Source organism: Petaurus breviceps, unplaced genomic scaffold, assembly GCF_028583685.1.
Source record: "Petaurus breviceps papuanus isolate PSGF00001 unplaced genomic scaffold, PetGlider_PUasm1.0 207, whole genome shotgun sequence".
NCBI classification, from domain to species: Eukaryota; Metazoa; Chordata; class Mammalia; order Diprotodontia; family Petauridae; genus Petaurus; species Petaurus breviceps.
This window is the reverse complement of record NW_027185850.1, coordinates 30245360-30272979: the sequence shown is the minus strand read 5'-3', so window position 1 is coordinate 30272979 and position 27620 is coordinate 30245360. Positions and strand designations below refer to the sequence as shown.

Below are 27620 nucleotides of genomic sequence, written 5' to 3'. Positions count from 1 at the left end.
AGAAGTGGGAGGGAAAGAAGGATGATCTTTGCTTAAAAACAAAATAAAATGTAATTTAAAAAACTGAAAAGATTCAAAAATCTCAACAGGCTCTTAGAACATCAAACTCAAGTGACTGATGTGAAAGTTAGTTGAGAAAAGTGTAAAATCTTACACTCAGTTTTAAAAAATTAACCATACAAGTATAAGAAGAGGTAATCGCCTAAAAATGATGGGGGTGAGGGGGGGTTAGGGGACTGCAGTGCTGTCAGTCCATCAAGACAATGGGGCTATCAGGATCATGGGTTGCATTAAAGGAAGGTGGAACTTCCAGGAAGCTGGAGACGGGTATCCTTCTATGTTCTGCCCTGGTCATGCCTCATCTGGAACATTGTGGTTGGGGCTGGGCACCATGGTTCAGGAAGGACATTAAAGAAACTTGAAAAACATCCAGAGGAGGGCTGCCAAGGAGGGAAAGGGCCACATCTGAGGGTCGGTTGAAGGAACTGGGATATTTAGCAGTCCAGTTTCACCAAATGATAAATTTAAAGCTGGAAGGGACCCTCATGGGACCATGCCTGAAAAAATCCCCACTTCAGCATTTGGGACAAGTGGGCATCCAGTCTCCCAGGAAGGGGCCCCCACTGCCTCCCCAGGCAGCCCCTTCCAGGCCCTTCTTTTGCTTTCCTCTTCTTCCCCTCCTTTATTCTCCCTTTAAATATAGTTTGTTATGTGGGACGTTTCTCTGGGCGGGGGCAAGAACAATGGGAGAGATTTAGGGCATATAAAAACCAGACATTACTCAAGATGTTTTTAAAGGTTCTTCCAGAGAACCAGGAGCATATCGTTTGCTCATCAGACAGCACTGCAGCGATCCACGAGAAGCCAGGAGAAGGTGCAGTTGAGATCTGGCAGCACGTGCCCCAAATCACTAAAAATGCCAAATCTTAGCACAGTGCCTAGTATACAGCAGGTGCCTAATAAACGTTTACTGATGGCGCTCCATTCCCTGATACCCAAGTCCGGCCCCCCCCCCCTCCAGAATCATAGATGTCACCAATGCACGGCTAAGGGTCAAGTCATTTATTAACACTATCAGGTATTGATTTGTCAGCCAGTCCAATCAGCAGGTCAGGCTGTGTGTGTGTGTGGGGTGGGGGGGAAGGGACGCAGAACGCCTGGGGTCCAGCCCGTCCTTCCGGAGGCTGTGGCTGGGAACCGATGGCCTACGTCTACAATGGGGAACTCAAATGCTGCCTCCTCCAGGACGCCTAGGCCTTTCCCTGGGGCCCGGTGCTGGGCTGTACGCCTGCTCTCTGCATCCCCCCAGTTTACAGGAAAGGGGCTAGCTTTAACTGAAGATTCGGGTCTCGAACTCCCAACCCACGTGGGTCCAGTCGGTAGGGTGGGGGCGGGGCCGCGCAGACGCATTGTGGTTCCCGCGGTTTCCCCCCCATACACACAAAGCGCAGGGAAGCTGAGAGAACTCTGGGGCCAGACGAAAACTACATTTCCCAGGAGGCGCCGCGCGCCGCGGCAAGGGGCGGAAGTGTGAACGCAAACGCAGGACGTAGGACGCAAGACGCAGGCGCGCGGCATTTAAACGGCGGCGGTTGGTATAGGCTAGACAGGAACGCGAAGTTGTTCACCTCTGCTACTCCTGTCGCAGCCGCTGCTGCTTGGACGCCTGTCCGACCCCCGAACGCGCCTCGCTGCCCGTCTTATCTCGCCCGACTGGCTCGCCATGGATGCCACTCTCCTTGCCCGCCTGCTCCCGGGCCTAGCCATCAAGATCCAGAGAAGCAACGGTGAGGGGGCGGGGGCGGGGCCGACGCCGCTGGGGGCGGGGCCGCTGTTGCGCGTGGGCGGGGCCATTTTGGAAGGGCGGGGCATGGTTGGGGCTGTCTTGGGCGAAGAGGTGGTGGCCCTGGTCGGGGCTCAGACTCCTTCCTGTGGATTTGGGGCTGTCATGGATGGGGGCCCCCCTCCCCGACGTCTGGGTGTCCCCTCTCAGGGCTCAGGCCCAGCCCACCCAGGCCAGTGGTGCCATCCTGCCCTGGGGAGGGGGCTCTAGGCTGAGGGAGCATGCCCCGTGCCCAGTCCGGGCTTCCTGGTGTGCTGGGAGAGGGGCGGCCTTGCTGACAGCCAAAGGCAAGGGCTTTGCTTGTCCCCTTCTGACAAGGGCTGCTTATGCTTACATGGTCGCCTGGCCGGATTTGGGTGGTGTGCTCTCTCACCTGTGCTGTCTGGGGCAGGGACCCATCCCCTTGCTGGCCTGGGGCCATTGTGACCAGCAGTGTGACCACACTGCCTGTGGGTGCCTGGAGGTTAGAGTGCCTGCTGGCATGGCACATGGACCATGGCCCTCTGCTAGACCTTATGTAAGCTCCTTAAGAGCATTCTTGGATGCCCTAGAGTGCTGACAGAGTAGACGCTTAATAAATGTTTAACTGATGAGATAGGCCAGGGCGCTTGTCAAACGGGGATGGGGAGGAGACAGGGCAGCTCTACAGGCAGTCTGGGGGCTGGAGCCCTATGGATCACCTGATAACAGGCTGTTCTCTTTGAGGGCATTACAGCATTGTCCAAAGGCCCCCTAGCTGCAGCTGTGTACCCTGAGAAGGAAGAGAGTGCTGAGCTTGGCTTGGCCCCCTCCTCCCATTCCTCTAGCCCGTGTGGGGCTCGGTCTCTCTTTCTTGATGTGATCTTTTTTTTTTTGCTTTTTGGAGGGCAATTGGGGTTAAGTGACTTGCCCAAGGTCACATGGCTAGTTTTTGTGTTAAGTATCTGAGGCCGGATTTGAACTCAGGTCCTCCTGACTCCAGGGCCGGTGTTCTATTCACTGCGCCACCTAGCTGCCCCCTTGATGTGATCTTGAAGGGATGGGGAATGCTGGATGGCCCTGGGACCCTGCAGGGAATGGCATTGATTCCGTTGATCATTCCTTACACTCATCTCCCTTTCCTCTTTAGGCCTGATTCATAGCGCCAATGTCATGACAGTAAATCTGGAGAGGTCCTCTGTCTCAGTGGAATGGGCAGAAGGTGGCTCTACCAAGGGCAAAGAGGTGAGTTGGGGCAGTGCTGACTCATTTACAGAGAGGCCCCTCCTCCCCAGGGCTTAAGTCTGTGGCAGTCGGACTTGGGCCTCATGATTGATGTTTCATCCCCTACCCCCACGTGCTATGCAGAGAGCAGGGTTCACCCATGGTCTATGGCTATAAGAAGGGACCTATGCTAAAGCCTGAGGCTCCATTCAAGTCGTCAGACATTACCTGTGTGTTTTATATAAGAAGCAGGCTCAGGTTCATATTATACTCAGCTCCTTAAGGGCCAGATCTCTGCAGGTTAGTACACCTAGGCATTTGTCATGGCCAAGGACATGTGAACCAGAGAAGGGAGTGCATGAGGTTTCAGGCTGGACAGCACTGTAGGAACTGGGGAGGTGGAGTGGGAGTTACCTTACTGCCAGGAAAGTGACAGTTTGCTGGAGATCCAGCACTGGCTTCGGCGAAGGAGCTGCAGGGGCTGCCAGGGAGGGCCTGACAAGAGAGGCTGGGTAGGACTGTCACCTGTCAGAGATGGAATGGTTATTTCTTATTCAGGTACTAGTGTTGGACTAGATGCTTCAGTGCACACACACACACACACACACACACACACACACGCGCGCGCGCGCGCGCGTGCGCACATTCACATTCACATATACTTTCTTCCCCTTTTCTACTGCTCAGAGATGTGATGGGTTTTAATTCTGTGATTAAAGAGAAGCATGATCTTGGTTACAGGAAATGTAAAGGAACTAAAAACCTACCATTTATCATCAAAAACCTGGAGGACGGATTAGATAAGTGTGGCCTGCATAAAAGGACAGGGAGGAGACCGGCCTACCCCAGGGAACCCTCTATAGTGTGGGCTCTTCCCCTGGGATCCATGGATTTGTTTCTTAATATCTGGTGGCTTGTTGTATTTCAATATAATTGATGTCCTTTGTGATCCAATATTTTTTAGGCATTTAAAAACATTTAGAGAACAGGACTGGCTTCATAAAATGACAAGCCAAAGGGATCCATATATTTCAGAAGTGAAGAGCCTCTGTGCTCTAGGGTCTGGGGTGATGGGGGGCAGAAAAGGTAAGTTGGAGCTGGCTTATCTTAGAGGGCCTTTGATGCCAGGCTTAGATGTTGGGCGGTGCTCAAGCCAGACAACTAATCTTTACTGTTTACAGGATGATAACATAATGTGGGGTTTGGTGAAGATTAAGAGCAGGCCAAGGAGAGCACTTACTTCATGTGGGGGGCTGGTCAGAGGGCTGTCACAAATCTCCAGGAATGAGGTGAGGTGTCCGTTGGGAGCAGAAGGGAAGTCACGAAGGATGTTGGAGCAGGTGCTTTGAAGGAAGGCTAGGTGGGGCTTGGGGTTAACAGGACTGCAGGCTGCCGCCCACCCCCCCACCCCATTCATTCCCAGTGACTTGTGGTGACCTTTGAGAATGCTTACTGCTCTGTAGTTTGACTAGTGAGCCCTGCTGCTGCCTGGGAGGCCTCAATGCCGCAGCAGCCCCATAGTTAATGTTCAGGAGAAGCTGCTGTTGTTTGCCTTTTGCTCTCCGAGAGGACCAGTGATGAGAAAAGTGATTTGAGGAACTCTTTAGAGGCAAGCTCCCCGTCCTGGGAGTCTGAAGCAAACACTAGGTGACCCCTGCTGGGGGTCCTGAAGAGAGTCTGTGTTTCTGGTCACAAGCTTTTAGTAGCTCCTCTTTGTTTTAAGAATTCAGTTCAAACCCCATACCTGGCATTCAAGGACCTCCCTGATCTGGTCAGACCCTGCTTTGTCTTCTGTTCAGTGAGATTAATTCTATACCTTATGTTGTCCTGTGCAGCTGTGGGGACTGGAGGGAAAAGGCACCAGATACCCTGTACAGCTGGAGCCTTGTAGCATTGTAGATGTAGGTCTTAGCGGCAGCTCCTTGGCCAGCCTGGAAGTATTTGAAGGACTGGAACAGTGTCTAACCTTGACTCCCTCTCAGTGGGCGCATCCTTCTATACCAGGCCCTGTAGGCACTGACAGGCCTTGAAGGACTGGCAGGTCTTTGGTGTCTGGGAAGGGAAGTCTTCGTGTTGGACAAGACAGAATTTGGCTGTTTGCACTTGGAAATGTTCTGTGTTTTTGCTCCTTAAGTTAGGCCAAGTGTGGCTTTTTTGAACCCCTTGTGATGTCATGTAGACAAACATGCTGGGGGCCTCCCAGGGCCTAGGATTGTGACCTTGATGCAGATAGCAGCAGAAAGGAGAGCTAATGTGACCTGGAGAGAGGTCGGGTGCTGTACAAGGACAGCCCAGCCCACCAGTGTTGGGCGCACTGCTGCTGGGAGTGTCAAGCCGAGTCTTAAAGGCATTTGACAGGCCGGCTCACTTGGGACGCTTTGAGCCACTTGCCCATTGAGAAGGCCAAAGAGCTGCTACCTGGGCCTGTATCAATACCCAGGGTGTTGACCGGTTATCTTCCATGAGCACTGCTGGCATCCTGGGGGAGCTGTGTGCCCTTAGTCTACTAGCCAGTTGGCGGACTTCACCCTCATTCCACCCATCTGTCCAGTCATGTTTCTTGTGAGCAACCACTGTCAGCCCTTGGGCCGCCATTCAGGGAATTCCCCCCAAGCACTTTTCTAACCTCCTGCTGAAGAGTAGCAGCCTGCATCTCTGAGAGATGAGCTCTTGGTGGGAACCTCCAGGCAGCTTGGGCTTTCATCCTGGATGGGAGCTGAGCTCATCACTTTTTCCCACTGAACCCTTTGCTTTCTCCTTACAGATTGACTTTGAGGATGTGGCGGCCATCAACCCAGAACTTCTGCAACTGTCCCCTCTCCCTGTCCACCCAAAGGACAGCCTGCCTCTGCAGGAGAATGTTACTGTCCAGGTAGGTCACCCGCAGGGCGGGGCGATCTGAGGGACCCAGGGGAGAATGGCCAACACCTTGGTGTCCTCTTTTTGTTTTCTTTTCTCCCCAGAAACAAAAGCGCCGATCAACCCTCTCCAAAATCCCCGCTCCCAAAGAAGGTAAACAAACCCAGCGAGTCTGACCGGTGTGTGCTGTGCAGCCCCTCTCAGCAGGCCTGGCGCTGGAGCTGCCGCTCACTAGTTTGCTCCCCATGCCTGCTTTTCTGCCACTGTGGGGCTGTGGCTTCTCCACGGACAGCGTTGGATCCTCTGTCCCTGGCAGGAAAGTCACTGGAGGCCCCTTACCACCTAACACCAAGTGGCAGGCTCTCCAGTCAGTCTGACTGGTCAATAAGTAGAGATTAATGGCTTTGAGGTGACCAGACATTGGGGCTACAAAGGAAAAGCAAAAATAGACTCTGCCCTCCTGGAGTTTACATTCTACTGGGGGACACACCAGCTCTCAATCAGTACATACCGCATGGACAAGGGGATGGCAGTACCAAGCAGGCAGACTGGGAAAGGACTCCTGGGGAGGGGGCATTTGAGCTGAGGCTTCAAGAAGGAAGCCAGAGAATTCTGGCTGAGGTGGAGGTTAGGAGCATTTACTTAAGGAGAACAAAAGTACTGTCCTTTGGGGGAAGGGAAGGGGTGGTATCTAGCCCTGGGCACCACCATGCTGAAATCAGTCTGCTTTTCTCATTACTTAGCACCATTTCTGGGGAAAAGTATGATCTCCAAATCTGCCTTCTAAATGTCTCCCTGTGTCTGGTTGTGGAAAGGGCTGACAGCAATGCTGGAGGAAATGCCAGAACACCCCACCCCCACCCCCATGGCAGAGATCAAGCTAGGGAATTAGGTGTATTTGTAAGTAAGTCTATTGACCATGCTGTCATGGATTCTTTCTGTTGATGCCTTTATGGCCAGAGAATACTGTCCACAGCCGCCTGAAAAAAAGCAGTGTTGACAGAAAGGCATGGAAATCATGAGAACTGGTTTTTCTTAGGGGTCACAGAATGAAGGAATCTTGTCGTTTGGGTTCCACATGCCAGTGTGCTAGGAGCACTCTTTGGGTGTCGGGGGAGCATTGACTGTCTTGGGGAGGTCTTTAAGCATTGATAGGAGACGCCTGTGCTTCCCAGGCCTTGTGAGAGAAAGCCTTGGGTCCTGTTTGGTGCTTTAGGCTCTCTGTCAGTCTAGGGCTCCTAGACAGTTTGGGGTTTTTGGTTCAGGTTGTAAAACTTTCAGGGAGGTAGGATGTTTGAGTAGATAGTGCAGGGCGTGGATTCTCATCTTTCATCTCGATGTTTGTGTGCTCTGGGGCCTCCCTAGGACTAATCTCCTGAACCCCATAGACTGGTTGCAGTATATGTTGGTGGTGGGAATTCCCTGCTGAAATCATATCACCTCTGCACGTTCAGTCCCCAAACTTATTTCTCCTTTCTGATCTCCTGTAGATCACCTTACCCCACAATTCAGTTTTACTCCAATGCCTGCTGTGAGCAGTTTTGGTTACATGGGGGCTGTGGGCATGGGATGATACCCATCTGGCCCCTTCTCTGAGTAAAGGCAGTGAGGACATGCTGCTAGGTGAGGAAACCCAGGTCTTTCTGCTCCAAGGCCATTTATCCATTATACCAAACCGTCACTACAGGATTTGTCTTCAGAGATCACGCCTAGTGCTTTCAGTGTCTAGGGATGTTGATTCAGGTCTGATAACTTGAAGTCTTTGAGGGCCAGGCACTTTAGTTCTGCCCTTCTCACCCTAAGGAATTGAGTCGCACTATATTCTACAAGTTCATAATCCCATCTTGCCATTTTCTCAGATTGTCTTGAGACTCCTTGTGGGCCTCTACCTCAACTTCCCAAAGGTGTCTGCCTCTGATACAGGATTAAGCTGCAGTTTGTGTCTGGCCTCTGTTTACCTCCTTGTTTCTGTTTCCTATGGATTCAGTGTACTTTTTATCCATTGCTTTAATAGGCAGGACCCTCTCTGGATCTGAATCTCTAATATATTTTTTGTTTCCTTTCCTTTAATTTTACTTTATTTTCTCAATTATATGTAAAAAAATTTTCTTTTGACATTTCTTTTTAAAAATTTTGAGTTCCAAATTTTCTCCTCTCCCCTCACCCTTCCTTGAGAAGGCAAGAAATTTGATAAAGCTAATAGATGTGAAGTCATACAAAACATATTTCCATATTAGCCATGTCGCAAAAGAAAACATAGACCAAAAAAACAAGCAAGAAAATTAAAGCAGAGTATACTTTGATCTGCATTCAGATTCCATTAGTTGTTTCTCTGGAGTTAAATAGCATTTTTCATCATAAGTCCTTTGGAATTGTCTTGGATTGTTGTCTTGATCAGAATAGTGAAGGCATACGCAATTGATTGTCATGTAATATAGCCATTATTGTGTACAGTGTTCTACTGATTCTGTTCACTTCTCTTTGCATTCGTTCATAAAAGTCTTCCCAGGTTTTTCTGAAACCATTCTGCTTGTCATTTCTTATAGCACAATAGTATTCCCACTACAATCATATACTACAGCTTGTTCAGCCATTCTTCAGTTGATGGGCCACCACATGCTATAAATATTTTTATACACATAGGTCCTTTTTTTTTTTTTTTGGCTTTTTGGAGGGCACTTGGGGTTAAGTGACTTGCCCAAAGTCATGTGGCTAGTAAGTGTGTCAAGTGTCTGAGGCCAGATTTAAACTCAGGTCCTCCTGACTCAAGGGTCGGTGTTCTATTCACTGCGCCACCTAGCCGCCCCCCTTTTTTTTTTAATCTCTTTGGGATACAGACCTAGTTTTATAGCCCCCCCCCTTTTTTTTAATAGCCCTTTGGGTGTAGTTCCAAATTGCTCTCCAGGTTGGTTGGATCAGTTCACAACTCCACCAACAGTGTCCCAATTTTCCCACATCCCCTCCAAAATTTGTCATTTTCCTCTTCTGTCATATTAGCCAATTTGATAGGTGTGAGGTAGTACCTCAGTTTTAATTTGCATTTTTCTAATCAGTAGTGATTTAGTGCATTTTTTCATATGACTATAAATAGCTTTGATTTCTTCATCTGAAAACTGCCTGTTCATATCTTCTGACAATTTATCAGTTGGGGAATGACTTGTATTCTTATAAATTTGATTCAGTTCTCCATATATTTGAGAAATGAGACCTTTATCAGAGAAACTTGCTGTCAATTTTTTCCCCCAGCTCCCTACTTTCTAATCTTGGCTTCACTCATTTTGTTTGTGCAAAACCCATTTAATTTAATCAAAATTATTCATTATATCCTTCTCTATCTCTGGTTTAGTCATAAATCCTTCCCTTCTTCATAGATGTGATGAGTAGACTAATCCTTGCTCTTCTAATTTGCTATATGTCTAAATCACCCATCCATTTGGACCTTATCTTGATATATGGTGTAAGAAGTTGGTCTATACCTAGTTTCTGCCATACTGTTTTCCAGTTTTCCCAGCAGTTTTTGTCAAATAGTGATTTCTTGTCCCCAGAGCTATGGTCATTTGGGTACCTAATCTCTTCCACTGATCCACCATTCTATTTCTTAGCCAGTACCAGATTGTTTTAATGAGTACTGCTTTGTAATATAGTTTGAAATCTGGAACTATTAGGTACTGCCACCTTCCTTCACATTTTTCTTCCATGATTTTCTTGACCTTTTCTTCTTCAGTTTGAATTTTGTTAGTTTTTCTAGCTCTGTAAAATAATTTTTTGGTTGTTTGTATGACACTGAATAAGTAAATTAATTTAGGTAGAATTGTCAATTCTTATGATATCAGCTCAGCCTACTAATGAGCAATCAATGTTTCTCCAATTGTTTAGATCTGATTTTATTTGTGTGAAAACTATTTTGTAATTGTGTTCATATGGTTCCTGGGTTTATCTCGGCAGGTGGACTCCTTAGTATTTTATATCATCTACAGTTATTTTAAGTGGAATTTCTATTTCCTCTTACTTTGTTGGTAATGCATAGAAATGCTGGTGACTTATGTGGGTTTATATCCTGTAACTTTGCTGAAGTTAATTATTTCAACTAGATTTTTAGTTGGTTCTAAAGGATTCTCTAAGTATACCTTCATATCATTTGCAGAGAGTCATAGTTTTATTTCCCCATGGTCTATCCCAATTCCTTGCATTTCTTTTTCTTATCTTTTTGCTATAGTCTAGCATATTTCTTGCCTGGTAACATGCTGCCACCTTCTGGTGCCCAGTGCGACCTTCATTGCCCTTCCTGTGATCCTCACCTTGAAGTCTTTGAAGACTGACATTCCAGGGCTTGCCAGCTGGGCAGCAGTGTAAGAATCTGTCCAAGATCTCCATACTCAGGTGCCCACTCTGTGACTTGTCCATCCAGATGCACAGCCTCCTCCAGACAATGGGCATCCTTCACCCGTTTTGTTCTAATAGCTAGTTTTGGTTTAGACTCCTTTTAGTGATTGATGATAGCTCTCTGAGACCTCCGCCCCTCTTTTTTGCTACCTTATGCTATCAAAAAATTGTTCTCTCCGGATATTACTGACCTCAGCCCTCCTTATGGTCCAGCTGCTGTCCCCATTTTGTTTCTTCAATACTTTCTGCTTCCTTCCTTGGCATATCAGGGATTGGAGTGTGACGGTACAAATGAAGTGCCTTCATTTTTGTTCCTGGTGGGCTGAGTTTTGTTTTTTTAAACATAAGCTGGCTTTGACGGGTTCCCTGTGTATATTAATATCAATCCCCAGCTAACTTTCTCCTTTTTTCTTCCTTAGATATATTTGTGTCAACAGAATTTCTTTCTTGGAATCATTCTGCCCTCCTTGGCCTGACTTTCCTTAAAGATCTTCTTAGGACACTGGTGCTTTTTCAGAACTGACTAAAATCTGATTCCACAGGATCAGGGGGGTGGGTGATAGGAGGCATGCCTCCCCTTGGACCTGGCTAACACATCCCCATTCCTCCTAAGCACCAGCACTGGGCTAGAGCCATCATATTCAGCTAAGATACCTACCATCCCTTCACATTATGCCTCCATGGCAGGCTTGTCATGGGTTTCCCAAGTTCATCATCTGCTTCCTTCTGACTAGGTGGGGAGCACAAAGTCATAGCAAGGGGAGTGTCTCTTTCATGGCAGTCTTCCTGTCCTCAGTGCCTGGATAACTTGAAATGGTCATCTCTGGTATTCTTCAGTCATAAAGATCATGGGTCTATTTCTTCCTCCATTGATTTCCTATTGACTCTGGTCTTTGATTTCCATATGGTAATATAGATAGACTAGGGCTTGGGTCTGTGATTTCAGTGGTTTAGAAAACTGCCTTGACCAAGGTTGGCACCTTCTCAACAGTTTTATAATCTGAGGAGGGAGTTGTCTAGGGGTTAAGTGACATGGCCCTGTATGTGTCAGAAGACATGCCTAGCTTAGGGTGGCCAATTCTCTATCCATTGCTCTATGCTGCATCGCATGTGACCTGTATCACAGGGGTGGTAGAGTAACATTTTACATGTTATCTTTCCCTTTTGGATAAAGTGGCATAGCCTTCCATAGCTATCTTCTGGCCTTGAGTTTCTTACGTATTACCAAGTCACAGAGGCCTGTGACATTGTACTTACTTCTCTGGGTTAAGACCTCTGGTTCCCTGTGTTTGTCAAGTGTGGGGGTCCTAGCTAGGAAGCCAGGCTTTTCACTTGTTCTTTAGCTTGACTATTGTCTTCTATGGCAGGGGGCCTGCAGAGAGCTCAGCAGCACCACCAACAACTCCAGGGCCTGGGGGGACAGGACTGGGGGTCCCCGAAGCCTGCTCTGAGACTTCCCATCCCTCTACCCCACTTTTCTGCCTTTAATTCCTGGGAGCTATGCCCCAGTGAGCAGGTCACTAGAGGGTGCATCATCCAAGACTGAGACCACTACTTGGTACTACACTGTGGGCACCTTTGGGGGTACAGGTTGGACTGGCTGGCTACCAAAGTCCTCCCAGTCCTACAGTCTGTGATGTCTGAGTGCCTCTGACTGGAGCTGGAGGAGAAGACCAAACAGCCTCCTCACTGATGGCCCCCTTAGGTCCTGGAGAGTCCTGCCAGGGAAGGAGCCGCAGAGATCCTCAGGGCAATGAGCCTTGGGATGGTCTGCACTCTGCTCATTTCTCCTGGCTTGGCAGACTGAAAATGTGGGTCCTTCACCTTCCCTGGAGCGCGGGCTGCCATCCCCCCTTGTCCCTCTCACCAGTTGTCTTGGGCTTTTCGTTCCTCCAGCTCTGCGTGGTCGCTCTACCCGGATGTCTGCCATGGCAGAGACTCAGCGGCTCATGGCCCAGGAGAATGACATGGAAGTAGACCCTTCTACAGCCACCAACACCAGGGTCCAGTTTCCCATTCCCAGTAAGTAACAAACAGATCTTGGCTTGGACTGTTGATGATGCAAACTTGGGGACTCGGAGGCCGTGTCCCTTGCCTTGGCATAAGTGCCAGGACTGGCAGGAGGAAGGGCAGTGAGCCCCCCTGGACTTAGGACTGAAATTTCCCTGTTGGTCGTCTCCTCACCCCAAGGTCCCTGGGTGGTGGGTGTCTCTGGAGCTAAGACACCTACTCCTCTCTTGGGGATGAGCCTCCAGTATAGGCCTGAGAGAGCTGGTAAGCACTCTGCAGACAATGCTGTGAACCAGAGGCCCTGGGCTTGGGAGGGATTAGGCAGGGAGATGTGGGCCAGTGGAGGAGACCAGTACTGAGGCCTTGAAGGATAAGGCATGTGGATGGAGGCAGCTGGGGGGGGGGCACCCTCAGGGCAGAGAGGCTACATAGGAGGCGGGGGGAGAAGGAATGAGGATGGGTAATGGAGAGGAGGCGGACTTGATTCTGTAAGGCTCCATTGTAAGGAACAAAAGGCTTCAGAGGGGGCTCCGTGGCTCTGGGCCATGGTGACCGGCAGAACCATGGTGTTTTTAAGAGATAGAGGAGACTTTACTGAGCAGAGCATTTGACTTTGGGCATGAGTTTAAGCCATAAGGGTCCTGATGGTGGTTGGCAATAGACTGGGGGCTGAAGAGAGGGATCTAGGTTAGAGAGAAATTTGAAACTTTTCCTTGAAGATAAGGGACCTGAAGCCATGGAAGGGATGAACCTTCTTAACAAAAGACCACAGAGAAGAGAAAGGCAGAGAGCAGCCCTGAGAAATGTCAGCCTTGGTAGGGAAAGAGGAGGAAGAAAGGAGAAATGACTAAGCGTCTGTTAAATGCTTACTCTGTGATTTGTCTCAGGGGAAGCCCCCCGTAGTAGTCAGAGGTAATGAGGGACCCCAGGCAGGGAAGGGGGACAGGTCCTGAGGATTAATTACTAGTTTTATTAATCACTGTGCTTCAGAGGAGTCCATGCCCATGGCTGTGGTAGTAGAAGTCTTTGGTGCCCTTTTGAGAAGAGCTTTGGAACGTTGAGGCAGAATGGGTAAAGAGTGGGCTCCAGTGGAAGGAAAGACACAGTGGGAGCATCTGTGTAAGGCCTGGGGCCAGGGCTGTATGGGGAGAAAGACAGTCTGCATTGCAGGAGCCAAGACCCAGAAGATATAACAGAGGAAAGGATGGTGTCAGGAAGCTGGGAGGACCAGGAGAGTGGCCTGAGCTTGGTGGTTGAGATTTGAGGGCAACCCATGTGTGTGTCTGTGTGAAGGAGGGAAGGGAGAGGACATCTCAAGTCAAGTGCTTTGGGTTGTCTGTGGGCCTGGAGGCCCAAGCACTGGGCCTTCCACATTTGTGCTCGTGAGCTCAGGCTGGCCAGGCTCCTGCCAACACTTGCCTCTCTCCCTCCCTAGCAGGTCTCCCTCGTGCCTCCCGTTTTGGCATAACTGAGATCCCACTGGCTACGGTTAGTGAAGCTGCAGAAGAGCAGACGTCTTCCATCAGAGGCAACTCTGCTGCCAACCCAGCAAATTCAGGTAGCGCCAGAGGCTAGTTGGGAGGCAGTGTGATGGGGGAGTCAGCCGAGCTGGGCTTCAGTGTTCCTTACTGACTCATTCCATGAATGGGGCTGCATGGAGACACACCACTTGTCTGGCCTCCTTCCTAGAGCACCATAGATGGCAGGTGGCGGGGCCTCGGCCCAGCTCTGTCTGTCCTGTGGGATACCTGCTACGTGCAGTGTTGGCACACAGGTTTCCTTTGGCCCTCTTGGTATTGCCCATAATGGTGCAGGTTAAGAGCCTCTCTCATGGGGCAGCTAGGGATGAGGATAGGGATGGAGTTCGGGCTGTATTTTTGAAGGGCCTCAAATCAGACAATCAGATGCACCATGGGCAGTGAATACTCTCAAGAGGATGGCTAAGTCCTTGCCCCCAAGGGACTGACCTGCCACATACTGTCCCCAAATAAGGGTGCTCCTGAGGAAGACTGTCGGGGCCAAGGTGAGTGAGAGAAAACCATGGAAAGAGCTCCCTGACCTGGGCCCCAGAAGCAGGAGAAGGATTTCAGTAGGCAGTGGTAAAACATGCCGGGTCTTCCAGGAGGTGGTGCATCCTTCTTGCTGGATGCACCATTTAGCCACAGAAAACCATAACCATCAGATGGTGTTTCCTTTAAAATAGCGCGAGGGGCAGAGGCATCAGTGCCTGGCAAGGGCAGGGAGTGGTGGGGCTTAGACACAGAAGGCTTGGGCTGGGTGAGTGAGGAATGAGACTAGAAGAGTTGCATTGGCAGCAGCAGGGTCCTGCAGTCCCTGCTGAGGAGGCCTTCCCTCTCTCAGTTCCCATCCCCAGAGTGATACACTAGGGGTCAGATGTGCTTTAAGGAGGTGACTTTGGCACGAAGGGCCCCCAGAACCAGCTGTAATGGAGAGGTTTCATTCTAAGCTTTGTTCTGAAGTAACCTCTTGACTCTCTGTGTGGCTTGTGAACTTGGGGCACCTGGGAGGGACAGAGCTAATGGAGGCAGGGCTGCAGGCCCAGCTGCCCAGCCCATAGAGCTTTGGCAAAACACCTTTAAGGAAAAAAGGCTCTCGAGAGTGATAATAAGCTGGGGTTTTTTCCTAGTTCGAAGGAAGTCATGCCTAGTGAAGGAAATGGAAAAAATGAAGACGAAACGAGAAGAAAAAAGGGCCCAGAACTCAGAGATGCGGATCAAGCGAGCACAGGTGCCTTCCTGGGGCCAGGCTGGCAACTTGCATTGGGCCTTGGATCCACACCACACCCTTCCTAGTTGAGGTCTAAAGGCAAATGGAGCCCTGTGTTTGGACTCCTAGGGCCTGCATGCAGTGAGCCATGGTTTAGCATCTCTGCTCTGAAGGGATTAGTTCTGTTGGGACTGAATGTGGGTTTGGCATCATTTGGGACCTTTGTTAGGATCCTTTGGGCATCACTCCTCCCTTTTGGCCTTTTGGGGTTGGGCCCTTCCTGTCTGTAGGCCCTCAATCCTCTGGGGACCCTTCCACCTGTAGGCCCTGAACCCTTTGGGGTCCCCCTGCCTTTGGACCTGGGCTCATTTGAGGGGTACTTTCCAGTACTCTCTGTATAGATGGAAGCCCCAGAAAAATGGTGCAGTGGTCCTCTCCCATCCATTGTTGCCCCACAGGAATACGACACCAGCCTGCCAAACTGGGAGTTTGCCCGGATGATTAAGGAATTCCGAGCTACTCTGGACTGTCAGAGACTCACCATGACTGACCCTGTAAGTTTGGCAACTGGCTGGACAGCGGCCGTGCTGTTTTGGCCACCCCTGGGCATGGGGAGTGTGCGTTCAGTACATGTGACGTAGACCTGACGAGGCGCTGCCGCACAGCAGTGGGCAGGGATGGTGGGCGGGCCATGTGAGGAGGGAGGGCCTCTGTCTGGGGTGCTGAATGGCTTGTCTTCCTGTCATCCCCCCTTACAGATAGAGGAGCATCGGATATGTGTCTGTGTTAGGAAGCGCCCTCTTAATAAGCAAGGTAAGCCTGTGCCACACTGGGCACACATGTCCATATCTGAGGTATGTCTCCTGAGCCTGCAGCCTGTGCTTTCCTCTTGCAGAGCTGACCAAGAAGGAGTTGGATGTGATCTCAGTTCCCAGCAAGTGCCTCCTCCTAGTGCATGAACCCAAGTTGAAAGTGGACCTGACCAAGTACCTGGAGAACCAGACTTTCTGCTTCGATTTTGCCTTCGATGAAACGGCCTCCAATGAGGTTGTCTACAGGTAGGGTTCTGCCTATCCCTTATAGTCACCCTCCCAGTGAAGCCTCAGGGCCCTCGTTTGGGCCTGCTCTGCCTTGCCCGACTTGGGGAGCTCAAGGCCATCTGGACCCATGTTGGGTTTTGCTTGATGCACTGGGTCTGACTGGTTTTTATTTCTGCCTCACACAAATTATCAGGTTTCAAGTCCTGCCAATGGGTTTGGCAGCCAGGAAAGAAGCAGCTGGCCTCTGGCCTTGAGCCTGAGATTGTCCTGTGCAGATATGCCCAAGAGGCATGTTCCTGTGCCATCCGAGGAGGCAGAAGCCCTGTCTGTGTTCTGTCAGGGCTTCCGGGAGGACTGAAAATCTTTCTGGCCAGCCCTTTACTAGTGGCTACTCCAAGCTGTATGGGACACCAGAGCTTGGGGCTTATCAGCAACTTTCCAGTTCTGCCAAATTAGTGACGTTTTAGCCCTAAGGAGGGAGTTAAGATGCAATTTGTCAGACCTAGCCAGAAAAGAGTCAGGATGTGCTTCAGATGGCACCAACTTGCCCCCAGCCCCCTGCCTTCTTTCCTTGTAGGTTCACAGCCAGACCATTGGTGCAGACAATCTTTGAAGGAGGAAAGGCCACCTGCTTCGCGTATGGCCAGACAGGCAGTGGCAAAACTCATGTGAGTCTCTCCTAGGGGCTGAGCCCATGCCAGAAGGTGACCTTTGGACAGCCTAGCCTGGGAGCTTTCTCAGGGTGCCGTTTTGCCCTTGGGTCTCCACAGGGAGGAGAGTGAAAAATGGCCCAGTGGGGGGGAGAAGAGGGGACGCTGGGTCTCTTGTTGAAGGGCTCATCTGTTCTGGGTCCTGGGTGTGGCCCCTCAGCTAATGGGGCTTCTGCTTTCCTTTGCAGACAATGGGTGGTGACTTCTCTGGGAAAAGTCAGAATGCATCCAAGGGCATCTACGCATTTGCCTGTAAGTCCCACAGAAGCCTCACCTTGTCCTGGCTTCAGGTCATAGCTTGAGGGGTCATGGCCAAGCTGAGTGCTACCTCCCTCCTAGCCCACAGCATCCCTCCCCCTCCTACTTAGAGACAGGAGTGAAGGGCAACCAGGATATCCCTCCTTCTTGCCTTCCTTCTCTTCCTCTAGCACGAGATGTCTTCTTGCTAAAGAGTCAGCCCCGATACAAAAACCTCGGCCTCGAAGTCTATGTGACCTTCTTTGAGATCTACAATGGGAAGGTCAGTAGATGGTGACAAAAGTGGGTCAGAGGACCCTGCTGTGCTCCATCCCTCTGTCCTTTCCTGGGGTGTTGAGCTGAGAGAAGGTCACCCAGTCTAGCAGCCCCTGAGAGACCAGCTCATCTCTCAGCAACATGAGTTGGGGCTCAGGCCAGGACTCCAGACAGTCCCAGTACCCCAAAGAGCTGTTCACTCTTTGTAGCCTCTTTGCTGGCCTGGCTTTCCTAGGAGAATCTTCCCCCCAGCTGTTGTTTCTGACCCAGCTTCCTTCCCTAGAGAACCAAAGAACCCTCTTGTGCTCTTAGCACCTTAGAGGAAGGGGAGTGGGGCGGGGGAGGAAGATGTGGTGCCCATGGATCACCTCCACCAGCTGGGCCCTGTTTGCTTTCTCCACTGTAGCTCTTTGACCTTCTGAACAAGAAGGCCAAGCTCAGGGTACTCGAAGACGGCAAGCAGCAGGTGCAGGTGGTGGGGCTGCAGGAGCACCTGGTGAACTCGGCGGATGATGTCATCAGGATGATTGAGATGGGCAGCGCCTGCAGGTGAGGGGGAGGCCTGGGGGCCGAATGGTTGGGAGCCCTTTGCTGCTGCTGCGCCCCACTGAAGGAGACTGACGGGTGATGGTGTGCTCCACAAGTAACAGGGAAGTGTAGAAGCTGGAGGGGGCTTAAGAGGAAAGAAAAGGAGTTTCCATTTTGGACAGGTTGTGTTTAAGAATTCTGTTGGACATTCATTTTGAGATGTCTGAAAGGCAGTAGGCAATATGATGAGACTGGAGGTCAGCGGGAGAGGTTGGGAGGACAGGTAGACTGAGAATGAGCAGCAGAGAGATCCAAGTCATGAAATCCACAGGAGACTGATGGGTCACCAAGTGACGGGGTATAGAGGGAGAAGGGGAGACTGAGAACCAGGAGAGAGGGGGCATCCTGAAAACCTAGAGAGAAGAGAACATCACAGAGGAGAGTGATGGGCTGCATGAGAGGCCACAGAGAGGTCAAGGAGAATGAGGATGGAGAAAAGGCCACTGGTTTTAGCAGCTAAGAGATCGTTAGTGACTTTAGAGAGGGCAGCTTCAGTGGAATGACGAGGTCAGAAGTCGGGTTATAAGTGGTTAAGAAGACAGGAGAGAGAGGAGAGGCACCCATTGTAGGCACCTGAGCACAGAGGGCAGAAGAGATACAGAATGACAGCAGGGATGGAAGGGTCGTGGGAGGGTTATTTCAGGATGGGCAGACAGGCAGTAGGGAGGGAGCCGGTAGAATGGGAGAGATTGAAGTAGATGCGAGTCAAGATGGCAGTGTGCTGGAGGAGATGGGATGGAGCAGGAGCAGGGAGAGGCCTCAGCCACGGTGGGGATGGCCACTACTTCATGAGGGACAAAGGAGGAGAGCGGCAGAAGTCACGGGGGTGATGAGAGATGCACAGGAGGGGAAGAGGGAGCTCATGGCAAGCGGCCCCAGCTTTTTGTGCAGAATGTGAAGCGTGGAAGGGCTGCTGTGCAGAGTGGGAGAGGGAGGTGATGAGGGAGGAATAGGGTTGCTGAGAAGCGGGGAGGGCCCAGAGGAGGTTTAAATTTGTCATGTTCCCAGGCAGAGTAGGTGTGGTGGGAGTGATCCAAGGCTGAGGCTCAGCCAGCCACTGTGATGGGCAGTATGATAAAGGGTTCAAGGATGCAAGAGAGTTGGTTCGAGTTGAACTGATTCATCCAAGGGTCAGGATAGGGAGAAGAGGCAGGTGTAGGGGTGAGCCCTGGGGAGAGAACTGAGGGGTCAAGGGGCTGGATAAACAACATGGGAATGGACTAAGGCTCCCTGGACGGCTCCCTGCACACTGGCCCCCTTCGTCTGGAAGGGGCTGCCATGCTGGCGGGCACGGGCTCTTTGGACACTGGTGCCCGCTGTGGCTGCCTCTGCCTCTCTTCCTGACCACCCTCTAACATGCTCCTCCATGTGCCCTAGGACTTCAGGCCAGACATTTGCCAACGCCAGCTCTTCCCGATCCCATGCCTGCTTCCAGATCCTGCTCCGGGCCAAGGGGAAGCTATATGGCAAGTTCTCCCTGGTGGATCTGGCTGGGAACGAGAGAGGGGCTGACACATCCAGTGCCGACCGGCAGACCCGCATGGAAGGGGCTGAAATCAATAAGAGCCTGCTGGCCTTGAAGGTAGAGGCCAGAGGAGAGGGCAGTGGGCAGAGAGCTTGGGGTATGGGGCTCTAGGACCTCAGCAGCTTCCTCTGTCCTACAGGAGTGTATTCGGGCTCTGGGGCAGAATAAGTCTCATACTCCATTCCGAGAAAGCAAGCTGACACAGGTGCTCAGGGACTCCTTCATTGGGGAAAACTCCCGGACCTGCATGGTAAGGCCCAGGTGTGCTTCCAAGGGCTTCCAGGGGTGCCTGACCCATAGACACTGACCACCAGGGGGTGCCCACAGCTTGGAACCTTTCCTGCTCAAGGGAGCAAGGGAAGGGCAGGGGCCAAAGTCTAACCCTGGGCATGGCCTGCAGCCTTGGCGCCTCGGGCAGCATTGCCTGCTGTGCTGCTGGCCGCCCCTGGCCCACCAATGCCCCTCCAGTGCCTCTGAGGGAGCATCTCTGGGCTTCTTTCTGACCCTCAGAGATCATGGTTATTCCAAGAGCTCTCAGGAGGCATGGGAGAGCTGGGTTCAAATGAAGATTGTGCTAACCTGCAAAAACTGTGAAATGAGACAAAAGCCACCAAATTGGAATGCAAAAGTTTCAGCCCTTCACAGGCAGGTGCGGGTGGACAGGCTAGCCCCCGAACTCACTCAGGTGGCCATCCTACCAAAGGAACCCCAGGCTACTCAGCAACATGAGCCATGTCTCTCTCCCCAGATTGCCATGATCTCCCCAGGGATGAGCTCCTGTGAATATACTCTGAACACCTTGAGATATGCCGACAGGTACAAGGGCAGCGGGCAGAGGCTTCTCCTGAAGGTCAGAGCCCTAGGCTCTCGGGAGGCAGTGGGCAAGCAAGGGACAGAGGGTGGGTATGTGGGACAAGACTTCTCTCACGCTGCTGTGGGGGTAGGGAAAGGTAGAGGTGCCAGGCCTGGCCCATTTCCCCCAACACCCACCCTGCCCCTTCCCACCACCCTGTAGGGGCCTGCCTGGAAAAAAGGCTAGGCCTGACTTCTTTCTTCTCTCCTTCCCTCTCTGCCCAGGGTCAAAGAGCTGAGCCCTCACAATGGTGGCAATGGGGAACTGCAGACCCAGATGGAGACAGAGGCGGAAGAGCTGGGGTCCAGCTCAGACAGTGCCAGTCACCCCCATGGTGTAAGCAAAACCAAGCAGTGGAGCTTAGGGCAGCAGAAGGGGGAGAGAAAGGGTGGGGCTGGGCTGTTCAGCCAGACCCTGGATCTCAGTGGGGGCCTCTTCTTCCTTGTCATGGCCAGCTGTCCAAGGATGAAGAGGAGCTCTCATCCCAGATGTCCAGCTTCCAGGAGGCCATGACTCAGATTGGGGAGCTCGAGGAAAAGGCCATAGAGGAGCTCAAGGAGATCGTTCAGGTATTAAGAAGGCCAGCCAGGACAGGCTCATCTGTATCATAGCAGCCCTGAGAGGGACACAGTCGGACACTTGACCATCTCTTATAGATGCATAGCCCAGCTCAGAGTCAAGGAAAAGTATCCACAGCCCAGCAAGAAGCCCAAGTCTTCTGGGCTCTCTGGGGAAGAAGCCCCCATTCCCTACCCCCCAACCCACATATTTTAGAGCCTTCATTGAAAGGATGGTGAGGCGTCATCAGGCAAGCAGCCCACCCTCCCTTGGATGACTTTGTCTGTTTGCTACCCTAGAGACAGTCTTGTAAGCATCCTTCCCAAAATGTGGCTCTGAGACTAACCACAGCCAGGACTGTCCTCTCCCACATTCTGAACACTCCCTCTCATGCAGCATCAGGTAGCTTTGGTTCCTCAGAAGCCTACACAGAACAGTCTGTTCTCTGACCATGCTGGGGACTTCATTCTATATTCATAACATTTATATTTTCAAACTTAAGTCTAGAACTTAATATTTTATCCTGTGAAATTTAACCTTAGTGAATTTGGCCTCATGTGCTGGCCTGCCCAGACCATTACGGTGTGTTCATTCTCCCTCCAAGCTCTGACTTCTCTGCAATGTGGATGTGCTTGTGGGCCTCAAGTCATTGATAAGAATGTCCAAGCACAGATCCCAGGGGGATTTGGGATCCAGTCATTCAGCCACTTCCCAAGCTGCCTTGGATATGCCGGCATCTAGGTCACATCTTTCCATCTTGTCTGGGAAAATGGCAGGATGGGAGGGGTATCTGTCTGTTTAGTGTCCTCTGAGCTATCACTGTAGTCAACCTGTCAGTGTGGTCAGGTGGTCCTGGCAGAGCCGTGCTGGCTTTTGTCAGTAGACACTTTCTAAGCAGTGAATAGAACACTGGCCCTGGAGTCAGGAGGACCTGAGTTCAAATATGGCCTCAGACATTTACTAGCTGTGGACTTTGGGCAAGTCATTTAATCCCAATTGCCCTACCTTTCCCCTCCAAAAAAAAGCAAAAAAAAAAAAGAATTGCTTTAGCTAGCTCTCACAAATTTTGGTTTGTGTTGTCATCATCTTTAATGAAATTGTTGATTGTTTCTCTGATTTGTTTTTTGATCCACCAGTTCTCTAGGATTAAGTCATTTAGTTTCTAATTAATTTTTATCCTTTATCCTTTCTTCAGTAGCACTTTATTGAATATGATTTTTATTACATTATGGTCAGTTAAGGATGGGTTTAACTTTTTTTATAGCCCTTTTTTTGGCTTTTTGAACACACACACATCTATATGGAGAGTATTGAAATTAATTTGTTAAAATTAATAGTTGGTGGGCAGCTAGATGGCAAAGTGAATAGAGCACAGGCCTTGGAGTCAGGAGGACCTGAGTTCAAATCCAGGCTCAGACACTAGCTATGTGACCCTGGGCAAGTCACTTAACCCTAGTTGCCTCTAAATAAAAAAGAAGCAAAGAGAGATATAGAATATCATAATTCAGTCTATATTCACAAAATTAATACTGTTGGCACAGAACAAACCTAGAATTGAAAAAAGTTTTAGAAAGAAATTAAGTTGTCCATCAGAGGAGAACAACCCAGGTCTCAGCCTGTCCCTGCCACCATCCAGGCCCAGGCCAGGGAGGGCAGCAGCAGCAGTCTCCATCTCCTCCGTCTTGCCCAGGGCTAAGGAGGTCTCTGCCGGCCCACCCAACTTTCCTAAGTGATGCCATCACAGCCTGGGGCATGTGTGTGCCCCTGTGTATTTTATGGCCACTAGAAACAAGTTAGAAAGAAGTGGTCTGATCTCACAGTTGCAGCTATTTGGTGAGTCACTAGACTGGGGCCAAGGCCCTGGAGAGGCCCACTGGAGAGCATGGACATTGTTCTTCTGAATCCTGCAAAGCCACTTTTTTTCGGGGGAGGGGGGGAGGTACGGGGAAGCCCGAAAAATGAAGACAAAGTAACATTTCCTGGAGACCCTCAGCATGGCTGTGGGGCGGGCTCTGCTTAGCTGCCACAGCCCTCTGAAAGTCTGGGTGGTATGGCCCTGGGGCAAATCTCTTCACTCTGTCCTCAGTTTTCTCATCTAAAGTGGGGATCCGTCCCTGCCCTTGTCACCCTCTCTCTCCTGCTCAGCTTGGTGGGGCCTGGGGGAGCAGCTGGGCCTTAGGGGGCCTGACTCTCCTCCTCCCATGACCTATGGCTCCTTGTGCCATGTGGCTAACTCTAAGTTAGAGGGGAAGGAGGAGAGGACTGGTGCACAATTGGGCCTTCATCCCTCACAGCAACAGAGAAGGGAGATACTTCCACCTTTCAGATTCTGTGACTGCAGAGGGGAGAAGAAATATAAGATAATCAGTTGAAGAGTTGGCCAGGGAAAGTGGAGTCTTGTTAAGAAGGGAGATGGGGGATTTTTGTAGGCTACTTGGCAGAGCCAGAGAGATTGGAGATAGGAATGCCTGGGATGAGAGCCAGGGCATAAGCAGGGTGGGGAATTCACCATAGACGGCCTTCTTCTCTTGAGAAAGTACAAGAGAGAGGTCCATGGGGCAGGCCATGTGCAGTAGGACCTGGCCCATTCCTCTAGGATAATCCAGGCATCCTGAGGGAGAAGAGTGAAGCTGGACCTCCTATGGTGATGGCCTGAGGAAGCAGGAAGCGGGGCTTGTGGGCAGAGAAAGTTCAGAGTTCTACCTCCTGGAGGTGTCGAACCCTCTTGGAGATGATGTGACCATTGTTCTGCAGGGTCCCAAAGCCATTGGGGGGAAGCTGCAAAAAGCCAGGTTTCAGCTTGATGTCAGGAAGTGCTTTCTCAGCAGAGAGGGCTTCACAGCTTCCTTGATAGACTGGGGATGTTGTGGGGTTACTCTTGTTCTGACCCAGCTCAGGTCCCTTCTACCCTCCCAGAGACCTTGCTGCCTTTGAATCCTTGGCAGGACACATTAAGTTCTCTGTGCCTTGAATCATGCAGAGGACTGTCTGAGCCCATGATGGACCCTCCTCACAAGTGTAGACCCCCATCCTCTTCCCCTCTGACCCCAGGCTGGGCAGCTGCTCTGCTCCTTTTAATTCCCCTTCTTGACCAGATTTGGACAATGCCAAGCAAGTTTCTTGCTCCTTTCCTGCCCTACCATTTTGTTAGGGGCATTCCTGCCTGAGCCTTGAGCCTCTTAGCCTGAAGATGCATGCTTGGACATCCTAGGCAGCCATTCTCTCCCCAGAAGTGCCTCTCTTCTGAAGCCCTTCCTGACAATGAGCAGCAGAAATGAAGCCATCCCCTGTGTCATCAAACCCACGATCAGTTTCTCCTCCAGAGGCTCAGAGTCTGCACCTCTTTGGTGGTACAATCTGTCCCCTCCTGGATCACCAGGAAGGGCCGGCAGGTGGCAGGGATCTGTTTGAATGGACAGCAGGGCTTCATTCTATCCTTCAGACACAGCCCTCCACCTCAGGGCACAGGAGGTCTTGTCTTGTCTTCCTGCCTTTCCCACAGCCTCCCAGCAGCTCGGCCCCACTTCCTGCTCTGTGCTAGATGCTCAGGCTTTGCTGGAAGCATCTCCCTTCTCTGTTGCTGTGAGGGATGAAGGCCCAATTGTGCACCAGTCCTCTCCTTCCCCTCTGACTTAGAGTTAGCCACATGGCACAAGGAGCCATAGGCCATGGGAAGAGGAGAGTCAGGCCCCCTAAGGCCCAGCTGCTCCCTCAGGCCCAGGACCCGGCCCCACCAAGCTGAGGAGAGAGAGGGTGACAAGGGCAGGGACGGATCCCCACTTTAGATGAGAAAACTGAGGATAGAGTGAAGGGATTTGCCCCATACCACCCAGACTTTCAGAGGGCTGTGGTAGCTAAGCAGAGCCCGCCCCATAGCCATGCTGAGGGTCTCCAGGAAATGTTACTTTGTCTTCATTTTTCGGGCTTCCCCCGTACCTCCCCCCCTCCCCCGAAAAAAAGTGGCTTTGCAAGATTCAGAAGAACAATGTCTGTGCTCTCCAGTGGGCCTCACCAGGGCCTTGGCCCCAGTCTAGTGAGGACTCACCAAATAGCCACAACTATGAGATCAGACCACTTCTTTCTAACTTGTTTCTAGTGGCCATAAAATACACAGGGGCACACACATACCCCAGGTTGTGATGGCATCACTTAGGAAAGTTGGGTGGGCTGGCAGAGACCTCCTTGGTCCTGGGCAAGAGGGAGGAGATGGAGACTACTGCTGCTGCTCTCCCTGGCCTGGGCCTGGATGGTGGCAGGGACAGGCTAAGACCTGGGCTGGGCAGGAGGTGCTGCTGAATTCCTGAGTGCTGAGGTCCATCGAGGCCCCCCTCTTCCTGTGTCCCTGCAGAAGTGGTCTAATTGGGTGGAGCTGCTGGAGACCACGGAGCAGCCAGATTATGACCTGGAGACCTTTGTGAATAAAGCTCAGCTCGCTGCCACCGAGGGCATGAAGACCTTTAGCAGCCTCCAAGGTACAGGCCCTCCCCGCCCCCACCCTCAGGCTCCTGCTTCTAGGGCTCTGCCCTCCAGCTGTGGGCCAGGACTAGGAGGGTCCCAGGTGGGCCTGGGGAAGTATCCCTCAGTGCTACATGCTGGATTCCATCCACCTCAGTGCCTTGCATGGTGCTCCCCCTGGTTCCTGATCCTTGGCTCCTCAGCCCCTCCTGCCAGCCATGGGGGAGGGGGCCAGGCTGAACCCACTGACCCTGGGGGAGGGGGCCAGGCAGAACCCACTGACCCTGGGGGAGGAGGCCTGGCTGAACCTGCTGACCCTGGGGGAGGGGGCCTGGCTGAACCCGCTGACCCTAGGGGAGGGGGCCAGGCTGAACCAAGGCCTCTTTTACAGATGTTCTGCAGGCCCTGCGCCTGGCCATGCAGCTGGAAGAGCAAGCCAGCCTGCAGATGAGCAGCCACAAACGACCTCAGTAACATGCCAATAAAATATGTTTGATGGTTAAGCTCTTCCTTCAGGGTGTCTGGATGCCCTCCTTGTTTGGGGGGCTAGGGCACACTGCTGGATCTGGGCCTGGGCAGCTTCCAAGGCCCACCACCGACTTGTGGAGACCCTGGGGCTCTCAGCCAGCATTTTTTTTCCATGTCTGTTGTGTAGAATTTTCTATTGTACAGTCTTAGTGAGCATTCGGCCTGTGTGACTGATGGAGGGCTGGCCAGCAGCTGTCCCAGAGCTGGGAGATGAGAAAGGACCAGTTTTCCTTTCCGTTCCAGGGCTCCAGCCTGTCTTTACAGGGCCTTGCTGTCAGCTGCCTGATGTCTGCTTGAGGGGTGGGGGTGGCGGGGATTTTTTTATAAAAAGATTCTGAAACCCTTTCTCCTCAGTCCCTCTGACAACCCTCTTGGGTTTCATTGAGGTAAAGGGGACCTGTCTGTTTTCTGTTGTCTGTATTTAAACATTGTGTCTCAATAAAGGAAGAGAATGGAATCCTTTGCCTCTGTGCTTTGTAGCTATGGGGATCACATTGGGCCCTCAGGGAATGGGGACAAGGGCATGAGGCTTATTGCCTCGGGGCCCTGGGCCAGGTCCTGAATTCTCGAGTTGCCTCCACACAGGACTGCTCTAGGTCACCTAGGTCACCACTGAGCTGTTCAGGAGGACTCCCCCCACCCCCCCCACCCCCGTGGGAAGGCTGCCCATCCCCCTTCCGTGTCCACCTGTCACTCAGCTTTCATCTGTGGCTCCATGCTGGAACAGGCAAAGTGACCACAGCCCATTAAAAAAAGCCTCAGCAGACGACTAAACCAGGTTGAGGGTGAGTTAGGGAGGGGATGTCTGCCCCTTCCCCCTGGAGGAAGGGGTGGATGAGAAGCAGGCCCTTTGGAGCATGCAGAGCTTGGTCAGACACGGAAGATGCCAAGGTTGCCCACTGCATCCCAGGCCATCACCAGCCCTCCTGACTTTGGTCCTGCTACTGGGTATCCATGTCTGGGAGAGGGAGGCTGAGGACTCAAGACATTGTCCTGTGATGCCATCGGTCCCCATGAAAATGGATGACCACCACGAGGAGGTAAGAGGAATGGGCTGATTCCTGCCAGTGGAAGGTGGAATCTGACCAAGAAGGGCGGCCTCCCTCCGGGCTTGTCCCTGGGCACCTCCCATTGGTCTATTAGGCAGAACAACAGCCATCTAAGAAGGGGGCAGACCTGGCTGATCTAAGCCTAAGTTTATGAAGGCTGAATTGAAAAGGAGAAGGGGATGGGCGGGGGAGACCCAGGAGGCAATACTCCAATCAGACCTGCCCCTAAGTGCAGCTGACTTGGGTTTGCTGCCTTGTAGGCGGCAGGGGAGACCACCCAAGCATTCTCTCCACCTTTGAGGGTCTGACGGCTGAATGAGGGCAGCTTCCCCTTGTGCTAAGGCCTCAGTTTGAGCTCCGATTCCTGGGGCGCTGGTGGTTTTTGTGACTTTGGCTGCCGTACAGCACACAGAGGAGCAGTCACTTTCCGCAGGAGCCTCGTGTGGAAAATAAAGCACTTCCTAGGGGAGAGCGATTCGGAGGAGGATGGGGGTCGTGGCGCCTGCCTGCTCCCCACCGTGGGCAGGGGGAATGCAGCGGTGCCCACTGGGCTGAGGGCAGGTTGTGCCCGCTCCGCCCGCCTTCAGCACAGGGCGGTAGACCCCTGGCACTTCAGGATTGGCCGGCCCTTTCCACCCAGACCCTTCCCCTGCCTTCCCTGATTGGGCCGAGGGCGCTGACAGCTTCCCACTCGCCCACCTTGGCATCGGCCCTTAGCTGCCCACACACACACAGGCACACACACACACACACACACACACACACACACACAGGCACACACACACACACACACACAC

At 51.7% G+C, this 27620-nt stretch overlaps 2 protein-coding genes across 4 annotated transcripts in view; both read left to right on the top strand.

Annotated features, from left to right (window-relative positions):
• The window catches only part of LOC138165054 (small ribosomal subunit protein eS8), a 230036-nt gene that overhangs the window by 199785 nt on the left and 2631 nt on the right, over window positions 1-27620 (top strand). The window lies entirely within an intron of this gene.
• LOC138165048 (kinesin-like protein KIF2C) lies at window positions 1201-26231 on the top strand. 2 transcript variants are annotated; one of them, XM_069093148.1, is made up of 21 exons: window positions 1201-1787; window positions 2952-3046; window positions 5790-5897; window positions 5989-6037; window positions 12164-12289; window positions 13713-13835; window positions 14925-15025; window positions 15463-15558; window positions 15763-15817; window positions 15900-16062; window positions 16622-16712; window positions 16943-17006; window positions 17183-17274; window positions 17674-17816; window positions 19233-19437; window positions 19520-19630; window positions 20129-20196; window positions 20458-20569; window positions 20689-20802; window positions 25140-25263; window positions 25638-26231. In XM_069093148.1, the coding sequence occupies exons 1-21, from the start codon at window positions 1724-1726 to the stop codon at window positions 25718-25720; spliced, it is 2187 nt and encodes a 728-aa protein (XP_068949249.1). In that variant the 5' UTR covers window positions 1201-1723; the 3' UTR covers window positions 25721-26231. The 2 variants fall into 2 exon arrangements, with proteins under 2 accessions (XP_068949249.1, XP_068949248.1); XM_069093147.1 differs by lacking the exon at window positions 1201-1787 and adding an exon at window positions 1868-2130.